This window comes from Anabrus simplex, chromosome 2 (genome assembly GCF_040414725.1).
Source record: "Anabrus simplex isolate iqAnaSimp1 chromosome 2, ASM4041472v1, whole genome shotgun sequence".
Classification (NCBI taxonomy): Eukaryota; Metazoa; Arthropoda; class Insecta; order Orthoptera; family Tettigoniidae; genus Anabrus; species Anabrus simplex.
The window spans coordinates 683,771,338-683,794,308 of NC_090266.1; the positions used below are offsets into that span (position 1 = coordinate 683,771,338).

The 22,971-nt window shown below is 38.6% G+C and overlaps 1 protein-coding gene across 2 annotated transcripts in view; it reads left to right on the forward strand.

The window, feature by feature from the left end:
• Positions 1 to 22,971, forward strand: part of Acph-1 (Acid phosphatase 1) — a 261,970-nt gene that overhangs the window by 23,096 nt on the left and 215,903 nt on the right. For both annotated transcript variants that reach the window (XM_068226254.1, XM_067141277.2), the window contains one exon: positions 9,933 to 10,031. Coding sequence is in view for 1 of the 2 variants with exons in the window: in XM_067141277.2 (XP_066997378.2) it covers positions 9,933 to 10,031 (99 nt within the window). In the remaining variant the exon portion in view is untranslated. The remainder of the gene's footprint in view (positions 1 to 9,932; positions 10,032 to 22,971) is intronic.

Here is a 22,971-nt window from a genome sequence, read left to right on the forward strand (position 1 = left end):
CTCACAGTGGAATGGAGTGGTTTTTTAATTCTACGTCGTATAGTGCAGGCTATGGTGTGCTGCTCTACTATTGATCCACCGTGTTGGATGGGCTGTTGTTGATTGGCTATCGGATGGCTGGTCGCTGATTGGCTTAGAGATGAGAAGATCTGATCTACAGTCAGGATGTGCATGAAGTAGCATTAGTGCATGTTTGTTAGTTGATGATGTGTGCAGGGAGGTATCCCCACCGTTAAATTTAGTGAGGGTCATTTACAGAGAGTAGTCTGAAAATCTTTGACCTTACGTGGGATTTGAACCTGGGAATATAGAGTGAGAGGCTAAGATAAGCCAGGAATACTGTATAGTGTACTGGCCATGATGAGCCAGGAGTAATGAGAATAGGCTGAGATGTGACATGAATAATCGAGTTAGATTTAAATGCTGAAGTCTAATATGCAATTGACAGGATCTGTGAGTGTATATCCAGACCGAGTCCAGGAAATAATAATTTAAGGAGGCCAGAGAGCCATGAAAGTTGTCTATGTCGTACAAATGGTACCGTTAATCCCAGGGTGATGTATGAAATGTAGTGGGCTGACCACGAAGTAAAGCTTGCTTTCTTTCCCCTCTGTAGTCAGCTGATCACATGTTTTGGTAACATGTAACCGGGAGTAGGCCTGTGTGTTCAGATACAGCCTGATACTACTAGAGCCTTGCAGACTGTGAGAGCTGAAAACACTGACTCAGTAATAAATAATTTCGTGTGGCTATTTCTAGCCGAGTGCAGCCCTTGTAAGGCAGACCCTCCGAGGAGGGTGGGCGGCATCTGCCATTTGTAGGTAACTGCGTGTTATTGTGGTGGAGGATAGTGTTATGTGTGGTGTGTGAGTTGCAGGGATGTTGGGGACAGCACAAACACCCAGCCCCCGGGCCACTGGAATTAATCAATGAAGGTGAAAATCCCCGACCCGGCCGGGAATCGAACCCGGGACCCTCTGAACCGAAGGCCAGTACGCTGACCATTCAGCCAACAAGTCGGACACTGACTCAGTTCTTTGTGATTAGTAAGACTGTATCATCCAGTTTTTTTTTATGATACAGAGGTGGATTCCCATGACAGTACTATTTCCCTCCGGTCCTGCTTCATTCTTCTCTCTTCTTCAGTAAGCTCTTTAAACAGAAAAAATATTCTCTCCAATGATTGGCCACTGCCATTCCCTGAGTTAGATTTCCACACACTAAGATTGTGTTCACCAAAGAGAAACTTTACATGACCATTTGGTGATTCTTTTGAAATTTTTCATATGTTGTGGAATTACTTTTTGCATGAAACACACTGTACCTTAGGCTTGCCCTACTCTCCCTTACACTGCTCATAAGCATTTATTCTTATGTTGAAGACTTTCTTGGTTATTTACATATGTATTGGGGTTACATTTCTCAAAGGTTATCCTTCGTGTTGTTTGAAGACAAATATCACATGCTATATCTCTGCAAAAGATTGTTTGGAAGTCCTGGTTACAGACTTGTAAATATACAATTTTTTAGTGTGCTTTACTTAATCTTGGCCAGTTTCACCAAGCTTTGTTTATTAATATGATGACTGTTTAACTTTGATTATTCGTTTCTCGTTGATTTTTTTGTTTCTCAATGTCTGTTTACTCTGACAATCGTCAGATGCACGATCAATATTGACGCGCTGCTTTACGACCTTCAAACATGACTATTTGTTTAAAATGGTGGCTCTATGTTCTTAACACTGCAGTGTTCAGTACTAGTTGGAAAATACAACTTTTTAAAGCATTTTTATTTTATAGGAAGTGTTAAAAAATTTCACCAAAGTTATTTAGGAGATCATGAATGTGGAAGACAATTTTGTTGCTGAATTACTATATCATCCCTGCTCTGCAAACTAACGAATCTGCAAATTGGAAAAAAATTAGGAGAGTTGAAAGAAGTTGTGATTACTCATGTCAAATCAATTTTGATATTTAATGATTGGTTTTATGTGTTAGACATACAGAACGAGCTGCAAATGTGATACATTTTTAGAGGGTTAGACATTATATAAATAATAAAATCTAGACCAAAACATCACAACTGCACTTTCCCAAGTTTGTCACTTTCGCTAGTTTGCCGTTGTGGGGACGATATATAGAATTACTGGAAAATCTAGGACCTGAACGAGCAATTTCTGACTGTAATGATAATTTCTTCTCAATGGAAGATATCAGTTTAGTAACTAGGTACAGACTTTCCAAGAAGGTATTATTAAAGTAAAGTAAACTCGTTTCCTCATCCCAAGGTGGTGCAGCTCTTTTCAGGCATACCCCTCAATGGAGGTGAGCTGCACGTACCATTTCAACCACATACGAGCCCTTCTGCCGTTCTCAATTTCTGGCAGTACCGGGAATTGAACCCGGACCTCAGAGGATGGAAGGTAATAGTGCCTCGTTATGCTATGGGGGTGGACATGGTAGTGTTGAAAGTTTTATAGCAAATTGAAAATAGACTGGAATACCCTACTAAGAGAAACCATCCGTTAACACCCATACAGGTATACTTTTAACTCTACGTTTTTATGCTTTTATGTTTTTTCAATTGGCACTAGCAGATGTGAATAGTGTATTGAAATCAACCATCTGTTGCTATATTAGGAAATTTTCTGAAGCAGTTGGTTCCTTGTGACCTCTGTATATGAGTTTTCCTGAAGATGAAGCTCGTTCAGTTATTCGTGATTTTTATATTAAATGATAAGCAACTCTTCCTTGGAGCAAAAAAGAAAAAACCTCTCTCTGTTGGTGGTCATAATGCAGAAGTTTTCCGCAACAGAAAGTCCTATTTCTCAATGTACACACTACTTATGATGCTAATTTACTGCTAAGGAATATACTTGCTAGATGGCCTGGATTAGTTCATGACAGTTCTGTTTTTGATAATTCTGAAATAAAAATGTAATTTGAGATGGGAAGATTCCAAGAGAGACATCTCCTAAGGGATAATGGATATAGACTTACACATTTTCTTCTTACACCATTCTTAAATCCACAAAATCAAGGTGAGGAAAACTACAATAGATCCTATATTAAGACAAGAACCACTGTTGAATGACAATGTGGAGTATGGGAAAGATGATTTCCAGTTTTATCACTGGGTTTTAAAATATCAGTAACAACATCTTTGTCATAGTGCCTATCACTGTACTACATAATATTGCTAAGCAAACAAAGGAAACACGATCTGGAAGAGAAAAAAAGACTAAAATTCAGTAGGCTTAGCGGATCAAGATGATCCTCCAGTTGGTAATCAGAACAGAATCATCAAAAACCACTTCCTTTAAGACACCTTTTTAAAAGAGGACTAAATTTAAAACACACGAGTTCTTTATTTAACTAATACCATATAAACAAGCACATGCTTCTTTTTTTTTTTTAGGAAACTGGATGCCACAGTAACCAATGCGGAAGATATTAGAGCATTATATGGAATATTGGATATTACTGGGATGATGAAATCTGCACATCTGAACACAAAAGACATCTGGGCATCAGATGGCATTGCTATAGAGCTCGTAATTTGCACTATGTTACGGAAATGGTTCCAATTTCTGATGGATTTTCTTAAGTTGGATGTCAGAACTAATTGGGACGATAGAAAAAGAGTGGAGAAAATAACACGTGCGGGAAATATTTGAAATATTTGAAGCTTTTGTAAGAAACTGTGAACCTGTAATTTTCTGAATATACAACTGTAGAAGAGCTAAATATAGAACCGTTAATACAGAAGATACAGAAAGCAAGACTGAGATGGTTCGGAACGGGTAGCAAGAAGGAAATTAGAAAGAGAAGTTGAGGGAAAGAGACCAGCTTGAAGACTGAGAAGAAGGTGGATGTATCAGATTTGGAAGGACATTAGAGAAGCTGGATTGGTGGATGTGGTGGAAGTAATGGAGCAGGAAATGTGGAAGGACAGAAAGGAGTGGAGGAAGCTTGTTAACCACACCCGGGCAACTGGAGTGGGACATTGATGATGATGATGATGATGATGATGATGACTGTAGATGAGAATTGGGAAGCATTTTTTTTGCCCGCTGTAGCTTCAAGGTATTTATGAAGTCAAAGCCGCCAAAGTATGGCTTAAAAATCATGTTTATGAACTGTATCTTTTTTCACATCGAATATGGGAATACACAATATATGGATACGCAACCTGATGGCCCCTACATAATCAATAATGCTGCAAGTGATGTTGTCAAGTGACTTGATTGCTCCCATGTTGTCATCTAGGAGGAATATAACTGTCAACAACTTTTTTACCTGTATACCTTAACCACAAGATCTGCTGTGACATCATAAACTGACCGTAATTGGGACTATCAGGAAGAATAAAAGGGAAGTACCTAAGGAGTTCATGGAAGTAAAGAATAAACCAGTTTATTCCAGCGCATTCGGTTTCAGCAAGGACAAGATGACCATTGTTTTCTATGTGCATAAAAAGAAAGTGTGTTCTCTTGTTATCAACAATGCATGACACTCCTTCCGTAGACCTAGCAACTCGCAAAGCATAGAAGCTGGAGATGAACCGCTTTTATGACAAGACTAAAGCAGGTGTTGATGTTTTAAATCAGATGAGCCAAAACTACTCAGTGAACTGTAGATCCAACCTTTGGCCATTGACAATCTTCAACTTCTTGTTGAATATGGGCAGCATCAACGCATGAGTAATTGTGCAGTAAAACAACAAAATAAGTTACTCACCGTTCCTTCCTAAAAGACCTTGGAAGGAGTTTATCAGATGACTACCTCAAGAAAAGAGCAACAATCAACACCTTGCCGAGACCTCCTCAGGCAAAAATAAAGCATCTGATTGGATCTAAGGAATCAACTGAACCAGTAACCCTAAGGAAAGGAGGAAGGTGCTGCTATTGTCCTAGTGCCAGGGATCGCAAGACTACGAAGTGCTGTACCAACTGTCGGAAGCCAGTTTGCAAAGAGCATGTGGTGGAGTCCTGCCCAGACCGTGTTTCAATGAAGTGAAAATGTGTGTAGGGTCATGTGATGGAGTATTGCCTGGAAGGTTTCTCAGTGAGACAAAAATGTGCTGAAGTATGTAAATAAGTATTTAATATATAATTTTCAATAGAAAGCTTATTCATAATGATAAATAGTCCAGAAGGTTTCTCAGCTGAACGAAAATGTGCCCAAGTATGTAAATAAGTGATCAGTGCATGGTTTTTCAATAAAAAGCTTATTCATAATTCATAAATTTGTAAATAAGTGTTTATTGTGCAGATTTGTGGACAAAAAGCTTATTCATAATGATAGTCTTGAAGGTTTCTCAGTGAGACAAAAGTGTACCCAAGTAGGTAAATAAATGTTTAGTGCAGATTTTTTCAATAAAAATGTTTATTCATAATGATAAATAGTCCAGAAGGTTTCTCAGTGAGAAAAGAATGTGCCCAAGTATGCAAATAAGAGTTTGCATATTTTTTTAATAAAGAGCTTTTCCATAATTCATTGTAAATAAGTGTTTGATATTGAGTGCATATTTTTTCAATAAGAAGCCTGTTTGTAATGACAATAATGACCATAAAGTCCTTCATCTTTACTCCATATTTTATCACGTAACCTATCCACAACCATTAACACTAACGGTCAAAATACATACATTTAACGTAACTAGCAAGACTGGCTTTTAAGTCACTTTTTTGCTCCTCCTGAAAAGTTGCATTTCTGGACATGTGCCCTTTCTTAAATGACTGACTCAATTTTAATATGTTAATTTTTATATCTGAAAGTTCAGGGCAGTTAGAGAAATGTATTATTTTCTGGCAAAGTTGGGAAACCCTTAATCTTATGGAATGGCCCTTGCAGTTGTACAGCTAACTCCTCAGCTTTTCTATTCATCAAGGCCTGGTTTGTTATAATACTGCTTTGCCACAGACAATATTAATTGGATGGCATTGAAAAGTGTGTGACACGGAGGAAGTCATAAGATAGTATGGCCTTCATTGTGCAGCATCTCAACAACAATATACATGTAGACATGATATAGCTTTTTGGGCTTATGCCGTGTCAAGCCTTAAGAAGCCTTCCTTGTGGACAGTTGAGATTTTCTTCTGATGACGCAGAGCACAGTTCTCTGTGAAACGTAAAGAATTTCACCTTATTTTCATGACACGGCATAAGCCCAAAAGCCTATATCATGTCTATAAGTATGGGCCGTGCAAGCATCAATGGCAACAATATACATGGTTTAAAGAAAATCCAAAAGTATGTTTTATGCATACATGTAAGTAAACAACATTACTTAAACTTATGTTTAGATGCTACCATACCTCTTTAAGTGACTTTGATTCATATGACACAACCTTTGAAGCTCATTTCTTGTTACATTTCCTGGTGGAGACACCCCATTCTGCCTCAACCATGACTATATTTTAAAGGGAAAAAGTTCTGTTACATCATTAAATATTATTCAGTAGAAGAAAATATTAAATCTAGGGCCGGTTCTACCATCTTCTGGTAAAGTGGCTGGCAGCTGCCCGGGAGGTAAACTACATGGGGGTGTAAATCAGCTGGTACTTTGCCTTGCGTGCAACCACCTCCGCGCAAGCGCTGGGTAGCTACCCGGAGCTAGACACCGATATACAGAGTTGGCTAGACTGATTTTCAGCGACTTCTCGCTTTTGAGTGTGGTGCTATCTATCGTCAGATGTATGAAGCTCATTTCGATTGTCTTATTTTCCTGTGCTTGCATCTGTTTATTATCATCAAAAAGCCTAATAAGGGGAGTCTTAAGAGTTATGGACAATGATTTATGTCAAGCTTTCGTGATTTTAATCTCTGAGCTTCAAAATCAATACCTAATTGGGGTTAAAATCTCGAGATTACATTTTCTTACGCCAGTTATAACCTGTCATGTAAGGCAGCATTTTTTGGGAAGTATTCTCGTAGTAGACTGGTCAAGTCACTCGCTCCGTAATAGAAGGTACGCAGGTTTTCATCGTCTTTCTAATTTACATTTAAAACTTTATTTTTGTTCCCTGCCGTTGTTCTTAACTCTTTCATGCGCTTCCATATACGTATATACACCCACATCTTCCTTACGGACTTATTGCCTTTGAGCATTCCATCTGCAGGCTTCTGTGAATTAAGTATCTCCACGATGCTCTATTTGCGAATAGCTCTGTGACCTCGTTTAGTTCCACACGCTTCCATTTATTGATAATGCATTTCATTCTGTTTAACTTTATAAAGATAAAGTTGGAAGGTACTGTTAAAGAACTAATCAGGGTAAATATCCATCATAGGAAGAGGAATTCGGGAATGGAATAGTTTCCAATTTCTTGAAATCATTTACAAGAAGACTATGTAAACAACTGATAGGGAGTCTGCTACCTGGGCGACAGTCCTGTATGCTATATTAATCGTAACATCACTTTCTATAAGTAGCACACATATGAAGCATTTTCCTAGTACACATAACATTGTGGTTAAACATTTCAATGAAATATGTTATTAACAAAAGAACGTATGTAAAGAGGCATACAGATTTATACAACGCTAATAATGAAAATAAAAAAAAGATTCGTCATAATAAACACTCGAACCTGCAAACCTTGTGTTATTAACTGAGCGTGTTAGCCATTACGCTACGAGGAAGCTTGGGGTAATTGGGATATATAGGACTAAGTTTTACCTGGTGTCTGAAAACTGAAAAAGTAGAAAATTAAATCCCACTTGAAATTATTTCCAAATAGGTTTTGATTTTATATCCTTTTAGAGTTTCTTTGCGAAAGCTTGACGTATAAAATATGTTCCCTACGCTACCAATGCGAGAGGCTGGTGTGACCGTTGCAACTCAAAGGAAGCATTAATGTTCAAAATCCTGCAATTCAGTATCGATCACTGTTATAGTATAATGCTTTTTTCAGTATACTAAGCTAATTTGAGGTGTATGTCACCAGAAATACAGCTAATAATGTTCAGCTCTCAGAACTTGCCCGGCAGGTAAAGTCTTATCGCGCCCTCGAAGTGGCCGATAAATTACGCGCCAGGTAACGACGATTTATGCTGCCAATAGCGCTACCTGGGAGGGGTCAAACGGAAACATCCTTTTACGCGGAGGGCAAGTTACGCGCTACTTTACCAGTAGGTGGTAGAACCGGCTCTTAGTATAATTACCACTAATCTCTTCCTCCTTTTCGTTGTTGGTTGATGCTCCACAAGCTTACAATGATATGCTGCATTATCCATCACAATAAAACAAGGTCCTATATTTCTTAATCCTATGATTGTGTTTCCACCCACGTCTGAAATTTCCCACGGTTCATAGCACCATGGCCGGGCTGAGTGGCTCAGATGGTTGAGGCGCTGGCCTTCTGACCCCAACTTGGCAGGTTCGATCCTGACTCAGTCCGGTGGTATTTGAAGGTGCTTAAATACATCAGCCTCGTGTCAGTAGATTTACTGGCACGTAAAAGAACTCCTGCGGGACTAAATTCCGGCACCTCGGCATATCCGAAAACCGTAAAAGTAGTTAGTGGGACGTAAATCAAATAACATTATTATCATAGCACCATGATATTCTTGATTTCTCTTGAAATTTATTGCAAATATTAAATCAGCACCTGTAAGAATTTTGAGTTTTAGCTTGAAGTTATTTCTTCTAAAAAAGTATTCCCTAAAATATGTGATCACCTCCTTCAGGGATATTAATGACAAAAATTGTATTTTCTACTGAATGGCTGAAAAAGATGTCTGATTTTAAGTGAAAGCAACTACAACCTAGCAAAGTTACCTGAGGATGGAAGTCAATGAATTACAACTTACACTACCCTACCCTAAAATTTGTCATGAATATAATTCCATTAATATATCTAGATTAGAAGTCCATGATCACGTGTATTAATGATGCAACCAACACTAATTTTAATACCTCAGAATAAATGTAATTGCTACAAACACTGAACGTACATTAGGCACTAGGAAATAAGAAGCTAAGAAAGTGTCTAACAGTCAGCGATCATACACTGATTCAGGTGGAGATTGTCGAATACAGAACAAACCTAATAAATCGGTGCAACTTCAATTATATTGGAGTAATTCACTACCAGTAATTGCTAAAAATTTTGTACATACACACACACACACACACACACTTTCTTTCTGATCAGAAATAATGTGAACCAGGTATATAAGCGTTAGAGGGATGGCCATACTGATAAATACTTTTATCTCTTGTGCCGTTGTCATTTTATTAACTGCTAAAGTTAGCCAATCAGATCGCTTCGCAGGCGAATTCAAATGAGCTTTATGAGGCGGTGTTGTTAAATCTACACTTGTCTTATCGCCGGCTTGAGAACTATGCCGAGAAAGCAGCATCAAACACACACACATCGTGGGTTTCAGTTGGTTTCACAGCAGCGTACTTGCTGTGGCGTGATCCTGTCGCCTCAGAAGTACGTGTTCAAATCCCTCCCGTGTGAAAGGTTTTTTTTCTTTGATCGGTGCTCTCAAGCCAAGTAAAACTCTGTGTTATCCAGATTCTTTACATGGTACTCTACCACATATTGTCATATAAATAATTGTATCTAATATATGCTACCATTACACAGGTTAATTAAGAAAATTATAATCATATTCTAAAAATGTATTTGTGTGAAGTACTTGCGTTGCTTTATCCATAGAGGGTTGGATGGACCACACATTACCTTGGTCAGTTGTTTCTCAGCATAATCTCCTACCTTTAACCGGGGGTTTTGGGTAATGCTATGTTTACCTGGGTAAACCCCTGTCTACCCATTTTCCTTGCATTGCCTGTGTATGTTACATATATGCGAAATAGAAACTGATTAAATTCATATTGGATCTTAGACAATATTCCAAAACTTTCTGTTCTTTTCCCTTTTACAGTGGAGAAATGTAATAGCTTCTTCTTTTTTCTAGTTATTCCGCCATGGTGATAGGTCAGCTGAAACGTCATACCCCAATGACCCTTACCGAAATGTAAGTTACTGGCCTGATGGTTGGGGTCAACTGACAAAGGTAAGATGGTTAAAACAAATAAAAAGATCATTTTAGAAATTTTCAGTGATATAATCTGGAACAGGAAAATGTTGAAAAATTTACTTACACCGATTGGTGTATGGAATTTGGAGATTGTTCTTGTCCTTTTGTGTTTGTCCTTGTCTTCTCTTTCTATTGCTCTCCTTCCTATACAAACCTGTCGTGTTCATCCTATTGTGTGTTCCTTTTCATATTCCTCTTATACAACTAAATAAGTGTGATAGTTTCACCAAGAAATCTGTATCCTCGAAATATTCTTGTGCTCTTCCCCTTTTAGAAATACTTTTCCTTGCTGCAGTTGAAACGTGATGCAGAACGTTTCCACGAGAGAACCATCTTGAACTACTGTAGTATGACAAAGATGTATGCTCTGTTGCCATATTATCATTAGAGTTTTCAAGCCTTGTCGTCAGTGATCAAGATTTTATAAAATTTATGCACTCATTATACAGTACATTCTAAAGCAAGGTCAGACTAGGACTTAGATACTTTGATACGAATGCTTCCAGTGAATTTTTTTCAAATAAGTACAGTGTCTGTAATCTTCCATTGCAGCCTGATATGGTATGAGAATCATCTGCACACATATGTACGCACTTAGTCCACTCTAAATTATTTTTAGATATGAAAATATCAAGGATCGCAAACAAGTTTTGAGCCATTGCACCTGCAGTGATGCTTTTACAAAGGAGAAGTTCTTATACAGTGTTACATCAATCTATAAACTATACATAGCATATCAAGTGAGCATTATCACCATGGCTCGAAAAATCTCAGGCGCCGGGTTGTCATAGTAACTGGAAATAGGAGTGGCCCATAGGATCTTCTGACTTTGGTATTTCCAGTTTTTACCTGCCAGTACCTGATTTTTATGTACATAGATGGATTAAAAACAAATTATAATAACTTTCTTGCCAATAATATTCAGTGTTTCATATTTATCTTGAATGTCAAATATACAGTATTTAATTCTGTTGAGTTAATGAGTGTGCAATTATAAGGTTAGAGTAGTAGTACCAGTTATTCTCTTCAAGCTAACAAAGAAGCTGTAGGTGAAATCTTGAATTTAATGAACCACACTATAACATACAAGTACCAACCTATATACACAAAAATAACAGTACCAACACAACAATATAAATGTCCTTTATGAACATACCGCCCACGTAATTAATATAATTACAGTAAATTACACTGAATGTTTAAGCACCATCACTGAGGCATGTTAATGCACCAAAAAGTTCTCGATTGGATACCACCTTAGTCCACCTGAACTGAGACACTTAACAAAAAATCAGATAAATGAAGAGAAACACAAATTGAATCAAATGTCATCACTCATTGGCAACAAGCATAGTTTATTGACTGGATGCTTGAAGTAGCCCCTAGCAGTCTTCACAGTAACCACTCGAACAAGCCCATCTCGTCCTGGATGAACTTCGGTGACCAAGCCCTTCTTCCACACAAATGGCGGAGAATTATCTTCCTTGATGATGACTACAGATCCCACCATGAGATTTGGTTGCATTTGTGACCATTTATTTGCTGCTACAGTTGACAGCGATGTCTGCTGACCAAGACTTCCAGAAGTGTTGAACATACTGCCAGCGAGACAGGTGGTTAGGTTTGGATTCAGTTCAGTTGTGGTCTGGGTCCAATGAGAAAATGACCAGGTGTCAGGATGTCTATATTGTCAGGATAGGTGGACGAGGGAACAAGGGGTCTGGAATTCAGAATAGCTTCAGTTTGACACAATACAGTGAAGAATTCTTCAAAGGTCATATTGGCATGGTTAATTGTGCGTTGCAGGTGAAACTTGACAGACTTAATACCTGCCTTCCGAATGCCTTCCATGTGAGGGAAATTCGGAGGAATAAAGCGAAAATTGATATGTTGCTTCGCAGCATAACTGGTGATTTCAGTTTTAAAGTCTGAGGAATTTAATAACTCGCTTGGTTCATTTGTGCTCCAACAATGTTGGTCCCGTTATCGCTATATATGTTTCTTGCAACAAAGCATCTCAAGGCTCCGATAAATGTTTCAGTTGACAGATCGGTTGCTAACTCAAGGTGTGAGGCCTTCACACTCAGGCCCACGAATAGAGCTGCGTAACACTTGGTCTTCAGTTTACTTTGTCTTCCTCCTTGTTTAATATAAAATGGACCACAATAATCAAAACCTGTATTAGTAAAGGGCTGTGGAGGTTTGACTCTTGCCTCAGGTAACTGACCCATGAGCTGCTCCACTGTTGTAGCCTCCTGTCTGAGGCAATTTGCGCAGAGATGTACAATTTTCCTTAGTAGGTTTCTGGCATTGGGAATCCAATACATCTGTCTGAGAATAGAAAGTAACAATTGTCCTCTTGCATGCTGTTGTTTCTTGTGAGTGTACTCAACAATGAGCATTGTAATATGATGCTTTGAAGGTAAGATTAGAGGATGTTGTTGCTCATAGCGTATGTTTGAGTGTCTACCCTGAGCAATAGCTTTCCATCAGCAAAAGGATTAAGAGATCTTAATGAGCTCTTGTTAGATAGTTCCTTGTCTTCCGTCAAATTTTCTAGGTCTTGTTTGAAGGAATCCATTTGAGCATGTTTTACACATACCAAACTAGCATTATGCAGTTCCTCTGGACTCAATGGTTCGTGTAATCTATTCTCCTTTACCCAACAATTATGAGTAAATCTTAAGCAATAAGCAATAATCCTACGTGACTTAGACCATGGTGAATACTTGGTGAATACTGTGAGAGGAACAACTGCATTCAGGAAACTGATCGTTGCTTCCTTCTTATCTGTTCTTTCTTCAGCAGATTCTGTTTTCTTCTGCATCTTTGGCCAGTGCGACGCCTGTTTCCTTAACCAGTCTGGGCCGTTCCGCCATAGGCTAAAATCCTTAAGTTTCCTAGGTTCAAGTCCACGTGATATTAAATCTGCAGGATTCTCCTTGCTGCTGACGTGACTCCAGTCACTCACATTTGTCATCTCCTGAATTTGATTTACCCTGTTCGCAACAAATGTCTTCCATCGTGACGGTGAAGAAACATGCCAAGATAGGGTTACACTTGAGTCAGACCAAAATCTAACGTTGTGAAATTGCTTCTTTAAGGCAATGCATCTGTGAAAATCTTAAAATCTACAGTTTTCATCCTATCACCTTAGAATTTTGATCATTTATTATCAGTATCAGCATGATACAACATACAAAGTTTCAAGTTTCTATCAATAACAGTTTTTGAGATATTCATAAATTTATCAATATTTTTAACAATTTTCGATGTATTTATAAAATGCTCCTCATGCCAAACGGCTCAACAGATCTGGCGTAAAATTTAATCTTGGTTTTAAAAGACCAATATAAAAGAAGTGATGTGTGGGTTTTGACAAGTTTTAATTACACTGAAAGGAACAAATTATTTCACATAGGCTTAACTTTTTAAATACACTGACTGACAGAGCAAATGCAGCACCAAGAAGGAGTGGTTCGAAAGGGATGAAAGTTGGGGGAAAAACAGAGACGGCACGGACGAATAATTGATGTTTATTTCAAACCGATATGCAGGTTACACAATGCGCACGGCATCGACTCGGTAGGATGTAGGACCACCGCGAGCGGCGATGCACGCAGAAACACTTCGAGGTACAGAGTCAATAAGAGTGCGGATGGTGTCCTGAGGGATGGTTCTCCATTCTCTGTCAACCATTTGCCACAGTTGGTCGTCCGTACGAGGCTGGGGCAGAGTTTGCAAACGGCGTCCAATGAGATCCCACACGTGTTCGATTGGTGAGAGATCCGGAGAGTACGCTGGCCACGGAAGCATCTGTACACCTCGTAGAGCCTGTTGGGAGATGCGAGCAGTGTGTGGGCGGGCATTATCCTGCTGAAACAGAGCATTGGGCAGCCCCTGAAGGTACGGGAGTGCCACCGGCCGCAGCACATGCTGCACGTAGCGGTGGGCATTTAACGTGCCTTGAATACGCAACGCACTAGAGGTGACGTGGAATCATACGCAATAGCGCCCCAAACCATGATGCCGCGTTGTCTAGCGGTAGGGCGCTCCACAGTTACTGCCGGATTTGACCTTTCTCCACGCCGACGCCACACTCGTCTGCGGTGACTATCACTGACAGAACAGAAGCGTGACTCATTGGAGAACACGACGTTCTGCCATTCCCTCATCCAAGTCGCTCTAGCCCGGCACCATGCCAGGCGTGCACGTCTATGCTGTGGAGTCAATGGTAGTCTTCTGAGCGGACGCCGGGAGTGCAGGCCTCCTTCAACCAATCGACGGGAAATTGTTCTGGTCGTTATTGGAACAGCCAGGGTGTCTTGCACATGCTGAAGAATGGCGGTTGACGTGGCGTGCGGGGCTGCCACCGCTTGGCGGCGGATGCGCTGATCCTCACGTGCTGACGTCACTCGGGCTGCGCCTGGACCCCTCGCACGTGCCACATGTCCCTGCGCCAACCATCTTCGCCACAGGCGCTGCACCGTGGACACATCCCTATGGGTATCGGCTGCGATTTGACGAAGCGACCAACCTGCCCTTCTCAGCCCAATCACCATACCCCTCGTAAAGTCGTCTGTCTGCTGGAAATGCCTCCGTTGACGGCGGCCTGGCATTCTTAGCTATACACGTGTCCTGTGGCACACGACAACACGTTCTACAATGACTGTCGGCTGAGAAATCACGGTACGAAGTGGGCCATTCGCCAACGCCGTGTACCATTTATCGTTCGTTACATGCGCAGCACAGCGGCACATTTCACATCATGAGCATACCTCAGTGACGTCAGTCTACCCTGCAATTGGCATAAAGTTCTGACCACTCCTTCTTGGTGTTGCATTTGCTCTGTCAGTCAGTGTATATTTTATGATGTTCATGATGAGAAAAAACTAGATTGCCACTGAACTATTGCATGTTTTTGAAAATTTGCACATCAGTTTGTTATAATGTTGTATCTGAAACTATCCTAAAAGTTTCAAGTAGATTGATTGAAAACTGTGGCACGAGGAGCATTTTGAATCTTGAAAAGTGCTGAAAAATAAATTTTGAGGAAAAAGAGATTGAAATTTTAGAGATGAACAATAGTCCAGTACCTGAATCTAGTTGACTTAAAACTCCCCAGCACCATATGTTGGACCCTCTGCTGCCTTCTTCCTGGCCTCATTAGCAGTTTAGAGAGTTTTAGTTTCCTTCGGGCTGTTTTGAACCCTTGTCGCCCAGATACTCCACTGTGGTCAATTCTACGCTTGTCCCTCATTACACTAATTTTCTGTCCTGAGCTGCTAACTTTAACACTCCTAACACTAGCTTTTAGTTTCTCACTTGCTTCACAACCCAGCAATTGGTGATTTTACAGCAATCTCCAGTTCTTTATTTGACATAAACACTTCCTTCGGATACTTAGCCCAAATTACATTATGCATTCCCCGGGCACAATATTTGGTGTGGGGATTTTAACTTCCCCTACTTGATCTTGTAAAATTGTACTTACATTCTTATTCCTGTTAGAAATGTCATTGTTTCACTTTATCCAACACTTTACTAGGTCGTTTCTTCCGGCGACGACAAGTCTCAATTCTTCTGCCCATTATATACACTGATAATAACACAACCTCACAAATCCCAACCTCAAAAACTAAGCTGCTTGCACTAAGTAGGTACTGTTATTGTTTATGGATCATTAATAATATATAATTTCGTGTGGCTATTTCTAGCCGAGTGCAGCCCTTGTAACGCAGACCCTCCGATGAGGGTGGGCGGCATCGGCCATGTGTAGGTAACTGCGTGTGATTGTGGTGGAGGATAGTGTTATGTGTGGTGTGTGAGTTGCAGGGATGTTGGGGACAGCACAAACACCCAGCCCCCGGACCACTGGAATTAACCAATGAAGGTTAAAATCCCCGACCCGGCCGGGAATCGAACCCGGGACCCTCTGAACCGAAGGCCAGTACGCTGACCATTCAGCCAACGAGTCGGACTATGGATCATTTATAATACATTTATTACAAATGTAACATTTAAGAAATTACAGAAAAGAAGAGTAGGCCTAAAACACGAATGATAAACACAAAACGTGAGATCACAACCCAATTTCTTACTTTCAACCTGCACGCTCAATTCAAAATCTTCGAAAAACGAAAGATATTCATGAGAATAGTGTCGATGGGCGGCAACGCCCACTTGCACCGGGTCATTTAAATGGCCACTAAGGGCTTTAAATGGCTGATATTTAAATAAAACAAAGCTCAAAAATAAAGTACAAGGTATAAACATTATGAGAACGTAAAAAACTAAAAATGGATTTTTTTTCACAATTTTCACCAAATTTCACCGATACATTGCCTTAATGCCCATTGTGTCGTCTGATACAATTCTGCAAGTAAGAGAGGCCCGCAAAGTTCTAATTTTGGTAGCGATAGCTTCTTTAAAGGAGCTACTCTTGATCGTGAGCTTAGTAGTTTGATACCTGTATTTACATTTCCTTCAGAGTCCACAGTTTGAAGATATAAGCAAGTACCATATGCAAATTCACTGGCATCTGAAAATCTGTGCAATTCAAATCTGTCACTGCCTTCCATACTAGTGATATAACAGTCAACCTTGATGTCATTTATAGTTGCTAACTGTTCATGAATGTTTGACCAAGAAGTCCTTAAATCCTGTGGTAGAGGTACATCCCAGTCTATTCCAGCTGACCAAATTTGTTTCATAAAATTTTTACATGTAACAATTATGGGGCGTAAAAGTCCTATAGGATCATATATAGAAGCTGTTGTCATGAAACCGTCTTTTTGGTTACAATATTGTTTGGTTTCGGTTGGAAAACAAACAATAATTTGTCAGTCACTGGGTTCCAAAAAACTCCTAACGTTTTCGTAGTTTCTTTGTCGTTGAAATTCAGTGGGGCATCTGTGTCGACATTCTCTGGCGGGTTATTTTGTAATAAAGCAGGGTGATTCGATGTCCACTTCTTTAAATGATATCCACCGCTCCTTATCATTGCTATTAAATCTTTCTGTAATCTTTAAGCTCCATTTAAGTCATTCGTTCCAGAAATTGTCATCAACATAAAAATCATTGTTGGCTGTCCTGGCTGCTTCAGGATAGTTCAGTGATTCATCTGCAGTCTATCTTCATAGGCATCTTGTGGCTAGGAATGGCACCGATGCTGTTGCATATGTAACAGTGTTCATTTCGTACTCTTGGACTGGTTGGTTTGGATAACTTCACACTATTCGTTGGAAGCGTCAGTCTTCAGGATGTATTGCAAGAAATCAGCTTCATTTCCCATATCAAATCCTATTTACAGTGAATCAATAACAGTAAATTTCCACCTTTTTGATACTTATATTTGCATTAAGCAAATCAGTCAATCATATACAGTACATGTTTCATTCCATTTGGAACATCATCATCGGTATTACAATGCTTAGGTGAAATTACAAAGTATTTATCTTCTTAAGAACATCTTAATATGTACCTTGTTTTACTTAAAATCTATGTGAATTTAAAAGATTTGAAATAAATTAAAATCTATGTGGGTGGTTGAATGGGGTGGTGAAATGGGAGGGAAATGGATTTACATATTTTAGCTTATTTTAAAACTATATTCATTGGAACAGATGTTATAAAAGATCTTTTTGTTTCCAGCACTTTTCACTATGGTACATGATATTCTGCTTGGCTGCTAATAAAATGTTTTTGAAAAATAATTTTCCTGCGTCACTGTTCTATATTTTACAAGGGTAGTGGAACAACACTTCCATACTTGATGCTTTTCAAGCGCTTTTTAACTCTGTTATGCAGCTACTTTATGTCCAACCAACAACTCTACTGTGATTTCTATGTACCTGACTCTCATTTCCTTCAACTTCAAAGATTTTACTTTAGATATTTTAATTAATCCACTATTCATTAGTGCTAATAATTTTGTGCAAACCAGTCATAATATTAGAACTTTTATAACTCTACATATAATCAACTTGTACCATTTTAGACGTTATTCTAGTATTTTATTCTATGTATATAAGATATTACGGCAAATTCATTAATTGACTCTTAGTTATATTTAAGTATTGCTTACTCCACAGATTAGATTTTCATATTTTTTTAATCTTGTACTAATGCAAGTAATTAGATCTTAATAAGGAACCTGGTTCAGGGCCTTGACCTAACTTTGGATTACATGTGGCTGAAGATGCTTACTAAGTTAAGCGAAACATGTACCACTTTAACATCTACTGTATGTAACAGTTGTATCCTAAATATAGGGATTGTACAGTATTGGAATTGTGGTTCTTAATAAATCTGTTTGAGACTTTTATATTCTGAACTCAATACGGTTATCATAATGCAATCCATAACTTGTAATGTTACAGCCAACCAGGTAAATATGAAAAACAATTATCTTTTTCTCAACGTTAAAGTCCATAAAATTTCAAGGGATATCTGCACGCGCCAAATCTTAGGACGCAGACACGCGCGGGGGTGCTTTCCACCCCACATATCATTGTATTGTAAAATATGAATTACTGTATTAATTGGAGATTTTAAGATAGATTATGTAAGAATGACTCTTTCAGCGGGGATCCAGCCAGAAAGATATAAGAGCAGGGAGAGCACAGGTAAGTTATTTGTACATTTCACTAGGAAATCCACCCCATACACGTGTGTTTGAGGGTTAAGAGAATGTTTGAAGTTTGGGTTAATTCCTAAGTTTTTAAGACTCTTGCAAAGAAAGAACATTCCTTCTCATAGTTTAAAAAACACCCAGAAGAGAATTAATGTAATTTGGTTGAGAAATGAGATCAAGTTACATCATAAAAAGAAATCATTCCTGCATTTACAACTTTACAAAACACTCTTAGAATCTTCCTTAAATATGTCCCCTTTAGAATGGGACTCTTTTTCCAAATTTGTTAATTATAAAGCATCAGTTGTAGTAAATAAAAGAACAAGAAACCCTGGATAAAATGGGAGCTTCTGAAGGACACTAAACTGGCTAATTCTTCTAGAACAACAAAGTCACATTTGCCTCATTTACATAATATTCCCACAACAGTCAATTTGTCTAACACCAGATTCTCAGACAATGAAATGGCTTTCCTATTTAAAGGCTTGAAAATCAACTGGCCTAATTCTAATAATACGGATGATTTAATCACTACAATTGCCGAAATTGAGTCCAATATATCAAAACTTCCTATTGATAATCGCAATGATGTCAAATACGAAATAAAAAAGAAACTTCTTAAGAAACAGATACACGAGATAAAAAGTAAAATTAAGAATAATTATATAATCGTCACGAAAGCGGATAAGTTTCCATAACTGTGTTGCTAAACAAAGATGATTACATTATGAAAACTGGACACTTCTACTCTGTTATACATTTACTATTGTAAACAAAAGACCCTATTCCTAAAATTCAACGAGGCCTAAAGACTTTGTTGAAAAATTTGACCTTTCTTTCACAAGAACATGAATGTCATAAACTTATAATAATGAATCCTAAGTTACCAACGACCAAAGCCTTACCAAAAATTCATAAAAATGAAGTACCTGTATGCCCTATTATAAACTGTAGGAACAGCCCCACTTATAATGTCTCAAAATTTTTACACAATTTCTTGAGCAAACACTTTAAATTTAATAAGGATGCTTATGTAAAAAAATCTGTTGATTTTTGTGAAAAACTGTCTAAATTTAACCTACAGCATAATCATGCAATGGTTTCGTATGACATCACCAACATGTATTTGAATATACAGTGAAACCTCGGAATGCGAGTAACTTGGTCTACGAGTGTTTTGCAAGACGAGCAAACATTTTAAATAAATTGTACCTTGATAAGCGAGTGAGGTTCCGCAATACGAGCGTCACATGTGCCTACGTTTTCCCCTCCCCTGTGCCTTTGTTGAATGGATGAAACGAGGTCTTTGGTCCTGTAGTGAAGAAATACCTCTCAGAAAATAATTTGCCGCTGAAAGTCTTGCTGGTTATGGACAATGCTCCTGCTCATCCTCCAGGCCTTGAGGACGACTTTCTGGAGGAATTGAAGTTCGTTAAGGTTAAGTTCCTTCCTCTCAACAGTACTCCAGTCTGTGGATCAGCAAGTCATTTCGAACTTCAAGAAGCTATACACCAAAGCACTATTTCAGCGATGCTTTCTCCATCGTGAACTGCCTGAAGATCATCGATAAAACCTGGGATGCAGTCACCAAGAGAACTCTCACTTCCGCTTGGGGAAAGCTGTGGCCTTGTGGCCTAAGTGTGTTCTTGGACGTGATTTTGAGGGGATTGTTGGTGACCATGAGCTGCCGATTGTCGATGAAATTGTGTCCTTAGGGAAAACTGTGGCATTGGAGGTGAATGACGTGGACATTCAAGAGCTGGTGGAAGAACATAGCCAGGAACTTTCCACCAACGAACTGATGGACCTGCATCACGAATAACAGGAGGAGGTTATGGAAGAGATCTCGCGCGAGGAATAGGAGGAGGAAAAGTCAATGGAATCTCTCACTTCAACTGAGATTCGGAAGAAGTGTAAAATGTGGGAAACAGTGCAAAATTTTGTAGAAAAACACCACCCGAATAAGGCTGTAGCAGTGTGAGTGATGAATCGGTTCAGTGACAATGCAATGTCACATTTTCATGAAATCCTCAAAAAGCGGCAAAAGCAAAAGACATTGGACAGGTTCCTGGTTAAAGTTACATGAAAAGAAAACGATTCCAGTGAGCCAACAGATAGCAGTGATTCCGTTAGTGAAATTCGTGCTACACCGTAACTCTTCTCATGTTATCTCTCGTCTCCCTCACACCAGCAATGATCCTATTGTAAAGTGCAGTTTAATTTGTTTTAAGTTATAGTTTGTTTCAGAAATGGTATACAAATAAATATTTTTGTGTTGTGGACGAATCATCCGCGTTTCAGTTGTTTCTTATGGGAAAACTTGCTTTGAAATACGAGCGCTTTGGATTACAAGCATGTTGTCGGAACGAATTATGCTCGCAATCCAAGGTTCCACTGTACCTATAAATGAAACTATTAGTATCATTAAAACTAATCGTTTAAAACAGAATGACCTAAGTAAGTTCAAAATAGACGATTTTGTCAATCTGCTGAAATTTGTCCTAAATAATAACTTTTTCATATTCAGTAATACAATCTCCCATCAAAAGGGCCTTGCAATGGGTGACCCTATTTCAGGAATTCTTGCTAATATTTTCATGGATAACTTAGAAACTAATAGGATAATTAACAGAGTAGATGGACTTCAGTTGTGGCTGAGATATGTAGATGATACGTTTGCCATCATCGATAAGCATCAAAATAAGGGGGCCGAAACTAACAATTCCTTGAATTTCTTAGACTTAAATTTAACAAGGGCTTATGATAAATATATATTTCAAATTTACAGGAAACCTTCGTTCACTCCTTTGACTATAAAGAACGATTCTTTGCACCCACACTAACAAGCAGGCAACCTTCTTTAGCTTAATTCACAGGACTTTGAAAATTACACTTTCAAATGCTAATAGAAAAAAAGAATTCGGGTATATTAAAGAATTGGCTAAACTTAACAGCTACAAACCTGATATGATTAACAAAATTATTGGTAAAATCAAACTAAGAACCGCTACAAAATTAACTCCTGAAACAACCTCCCCCCCCAAAAATACAAGTTTCACTGCCTTTTCTTTTACTAACTCTACTATATATCGTATCACCAACCCGATGAAGAAGCATAACGTCAAAATCGCATACAGAACTCGGAACACGAATCATAACATATTTTTCAACTCCAATACCGTAAACTCGATTCATAATAAATTTTCGAATTCCGGAATCTATAGCCTCAAGTGTGCCCAATGTACTTTTTCGTACATTGGGCAGACTGGACGTAGTTTCAAAACTAAATATTTGGAACACTACAATGCCTTAAAACATAGAAAATATTCTGCTATAAGCAGTCACATGAGGGATACTGGGCACAACTTCACCACGATTGAACAGGATCTCCAAATTCTAAAGTGTGTTAACAAAAGTAGGTTGATGACAGAGTTTGAAAATGCCTACTTTTTTTTGGGATCAGCATTATAATACGAATAGTAATTTAAACGATGTTTTGGTAACTAATAGTCCATTAATCACACAAATCCCTAATTTACTCACTAATTTTAATATAAATACCAATAATTTTATGAAAATATTCAACTATAAATCTGTAAACAACTTCCCTACTGCAACAGTAGCTGCTCCCTTGTCACCTACTCACGCTACTTCTCCTCCGCCTATCTCTAGTGTTCTCAAGGTTCCGCCTACCCCCCCTCTTCCGACTCACTCTCCGCCTTTACAGACACACCCCTACAACACACGAAGTAGTAGATTAAAGACAGCCAGACCTTCTCAAGCAGCCAAAGAGGCCAGTCAACTCTCTTCAACATAAGGGGTAAGCATTTTTAAACTTCTGCTCATTAGTAGAATGTTCCCTATGTTTCAATAACTTACAATTATTTTCCTTTACATTTCAGCCATCAACGCGCGTTACACTGCGGTTTTTCACATCTGAGCTTTAGTTGAAATCCCAATATGTTGAATCTACGTAAGATAGCTTACGACTAATGCCCACTACATGGAAAGTGGAGCAACACTTCCATACTTTGACGCTTTTCAAGTGCTTTTTAACTCTGTTATGCAACTACTTGATGTCCAACGAACAACTCTGCTGTGATTTCTATGTACCCGACTCTTATTTGCTTCAACTTCGAAGATTTTAATTTTTATATTTTAATTAATCCATGCTTCATTAGTAATAATAATTTTGTACAAACCAACCATAATGTTAGAACTTTTATAACTTTGATTACTCTACATATAATCAATTTGTACCATTTTAGGCATTATACTAGT